Source organism: Folsomia candida, unplaced genomic scaffold (assembly GCF_002217175.1).
Source record: "Folsomia candida strain VU population unplaced genomic scaffold, ASM221717v1 Fcan01_Sc012, whole genome shotgun sequence".
In the NCBI taxonomy this organism is placed as follows: domain Eukaryota; kingdom Metazoa; phylum Arthropoda; class Collembola; order Entomobryomorpha; family Isotomidae; genus Folsomia; species Folsomia candida.
In genome coordinates, this window is record NW_019091204.1 from 2,229,289 (window position 1) to 2,232,771 (window position 3,483).

At 39.1% G+C, this 3,483-nt stretch overlaps 1 protein-coding gene across 2 annotated transcripts; it reads right to left on the bottom strand.

The window, feature by feature from the left end:
• Positions 1-3,029, bottom strand: LOC118437256 (glucooligosaccharide oxidase-like). 2 transcript variants are annotated; one of them, XM_035856170.1, is made up of 3 exons: positions 1,186-3,029; positions 841-1,073; positions 1-633 (listed from the first exon to the last, which is right to left on the bottom strand). In XM_035856170.1, the coding sequence occupies exons 1-3, from the start codon at positions 1,480-1,482 to the stop codon at positions 606-608; spliced, it is 558 nt and encodes a 185-aa protein (XP_035712063.1). In that variant the 5' UTR covers positions 1,483-3,029; the 3' UTR covers positions 1-605. The 2 variants fall into 2 exon arrangements, with proteins under 2 accessions (XP_035712063.1, XP_035712062.1); XM_035856169.1 differs by having other exon boundaries at positions 824-1,073; positions 1,186-3,026.
• Positions 3,030-3,483: the final 454 nt, after the last annotated feature.

Here is a 3,483-nt window from a genome sequence, read left to right on the forward strand (position 1 = left end):
TTGCTTGCTCATATATTTATTTTCTCTTGCCAACAATTACGATATTTACATCATTACTAAATTACTATCATCAATGCTATTCAGCAGGTTACGTAATGGTGTGTCACCCGTATTTATCTCAATCAGACTAACTCAAAAAATTTCAATTTCGAAAGCAATATAAGTAAAGTTTTGATAAAATTTAACTATAACGTGACAACGACAATTTTGACTGGTTATACAGGAATTGATTGCGGGTGGCGAAAAATATTTCTGGGATCAATATTTCGTTTAACTTGAATTAATCGGTCAAGATTTGAGCCATAGTATCGTTGCAGATGGTCAGTCAATGTTGCATCGGCATAATTTTGATACGCCTCCGTGTGGCGGTAGACTTGCGTCGTTATCTCGTAGAATCGGTTAAGCCAGGCGATCGATGGGTGGTTTGGATTCATGGTACCCTTCCCATTGAAGAATGCTTGGACCAGGTATAGGTTTCCGTGTCGGTGGTTAAAAGCGGTATCCTGGGTGGAACTCATGTCATCAATGGCACCCCCAAAAGCATACATTTCTATGATGATGTCCTGCACGCCTTGAACTGTCTCCTCGAGGATGAAATATAATGTCTAAATGTCGTCATATGCGATGAGATGGCTAAATTTAAAAAATTTCCAAAACAAATATATTAATTTATAATCAACTTGTTCCAAACTTAATATTTATATTAGAGAAATTCGCTGGAAGGTGAGGGAAAGGATGGCAATGGAGGCAGTGGAGGAAATGGCAATGGCAATGGCAATGGAGGAAAGGATGGCAATTTATAATGGAGGCAGTAATTAATAACCTCCTCCAGTGGCTAACCCGACAATCCCAACTGTTGGACAGGTTCCCTGCGGTGTGACCAAGTTGTATCCTTCAAGAAGTGGGTAAGCTAGTTGGCCGAGAAGGGCTCCCGACCCGATGGTAAATGATTGACGATCCGGGCTGACAACGAGCTCATGCAGGGCTTGAAGGTCTACTATCAGAGCTGTGCTATCCCCAAAGGAGTATGCCTCGTATGAGTGGCCACCACCCTTTGCTACTATCCTGACGGACTGTGAAATCGAATTAACTAATCAATAATCAGTCAGTCAATCAATTGAGTGGAATATTCAATCCATAAGACATGTTTTAATTGAAAAAAACCTGGAAAAAACCTGGCCTCACCTGTGCAGTACAGCACCTAACCGCATTTTGAACATCTGTCACACTTCTCACCACAAAATAAGCGACAGGAAACTTTTTTTCATGGATAAGATTCCATTGATAATTTAGCTCAGAGTATTTTGCATAATCGGGACCATCGTGTTCCACGATGTCGGAAGCATTCGATCCAGCCTGGACAATACAGTCCTTCAAGGCACTCAATGTCCCTTGCTGTCCTGGTTTTCCGTGACAATTACGCACTACCAAAAGTAAGGCGAAAACAATAATATTGCGGGCAGCAGCCAAAGTGCGCCTCATTTTTAGCAAATTATTTAAATTGGGGAGCAGTGTTTTGTAACCCGACACTCGGCAACAACTGGACAGTGATTCTCCGCTACAGCATGATTTATAAAACTTCAAATTGTAATTATTATATTTAATATAATCAAGCCTTAATTGAAAGTCAAGTTGCGCAAGTGATCACGCGACCTCAACTTGATCTGCACGAAACACGATAATTTTTTGAGATAACCGCAGACACACATTCCTACGTATGATACCATCCCTGGTTTCAACAATTGTTTAATTTTAATCACCACGAGTCTGCTTAATGGTCACAATATTGTGTAGAACATATCATCAAGTTTTCGAGAGAGGGGTGTGTGCAAAACTGTGTGGCTGAGCGACTTATCTCACAAATTAATTAAGTTTGGGCTTATCGTTCGTCATTTCAGTATTGTCGCATCCACCCCTCCAGATTGTATCGGTCCTGTCATCGCCCGTAATAATTTTTGCCGTATACTATAATGTCAATGTATCTACATAAACCATTTTTTACAAGTTCATAAATAGTATTTATGTAAAGGGTGTTTATTTCATACATATTTTGTCACGCGTTCTATACAAAATCGGCTTTAATTTTTGATTCCGTTAATTATTTTGTTTGACATTTTTACCATGGGCGGAATGAGGCTATGTGCTAATTATAAGCATCATAGCATTTTGGGTCTTCGAAAGGGGAAATTTAAAGCGCCAAAAAAATCCCGCACAATTTTAATGCACAGGAAAAATTACTTGCGTGTGTAGAAACGAAAATTTTGTCAAGAATGAAAAACGACCTAAGCAACCCAGAAGGGTCCCATCTACCAGAAAAACAATGACTATTGTTAAACTTCATGAGAAAACTTGAAGTTTTTGTCCAAATTGTCCGAGAGATTGGAAAAGTGTAAAATGAAATAAATGAAAATCGGGCATGAACATCCTATTGTGCTGAAAACTATGGTCGAATCTGTATTATGTGGTCACAAAACTTACAGTGTAACAAAACAAAAGCATGTGTCGCAAAAAAATGGTGGCGTCCGTGTTAAATTTGCGTAAAGGCTATGAACAAATGGGTTTTTGACCACGTGAGGAATTGCATCATCACATCCTCTTCACGATTGTATCGCAGATTGTGTTATATCCAAAATTACACTGACAAAATTGGTGATACAGAACAGTAAGGAAAGTACACCAATTGGTGACAGGGATCCTGAAATTTGAGGTTGAAGTTGGGGTACCAAGCGGATTTTGTGAGCGATGAAAATCAACTTGCATGGAGCATAAACATTAAAGCTGAGGGCATGGCTGAAGTGCATGCTGGAAAGACCAAACACCAAAGTATCTCTGAATAAAAGTTGGCTTTGCTTATACCTGTAGTTTCGAAAAATAAGAATTTTCTTTGCAGTGAAAAAGGTTACCGAATTAAATAAACACCCTTTAGATTGTGTAAAATGTAGGAAATCATAAGAAATAAACAATTTCTTTACAAATTTAAAAACAAAATCTTACAAATTGACGCCCCCAAAGTAAGGGATTTTGCCATAATTTGTATAGATAGTAAACATTTTCGCCCATGATTGACGTGCCGGGAGAGATAAAAACACAGTTTGAGCACAACATAATGACGCAGATTATCTGCACCTTTGATCATAGATTGAAACAAACTTACATTTACACTGTTCAATAAATTACGTCACAATTAATAAGCCCCGGTTACTGAATAATATTTTCTTTCGAGTGGGTGTGGCCGGGGAAAGTGGGGTTTGGAAGATTTCTTACAATTTTGTGACTCAAAATTGTGGGGGGTGGCACATTCCCCTCCTGAATCCAAAAGTGTCGTCAGGCCGAGCAGTCCACAACTTGAAGTAAATTGGAGAAAAGTGGGCGTGAAACCATGTAAAACGCCTGGCACGATGTCACCGTCACCTACTCCAATTTTTTTTTACTTGCACTGCCCTTGTAGCCTACCAGGAAATTTTGGGAAGGTTGGTTAAAATG

Excerpts from the sequence above, each read along its gene's own strand:
- LOC118437256 (XM_035856169.1), bottom strand. The coding sequence starts at position 1,482 with ATGAGGCGCACTTTGGCTGCTGCCCGCAATATTATTGTTTTCGCCTTA. Across the intron at positions 1,074-1,185 it reads TTAGGTGCTGTACTGCACAG|TCCGTCAGGATAGTAGCAAA; the intron begins GTGAGGCCAGGT and ends TCGATTTCACAG. Across the intron at positions 634-823 it reads CGGGTTAGCCACTGGAGGAG|CCATCTCATCGCATATGACG; the intron begins GTTATTAATTAC and ends TTTTAAATTTAG.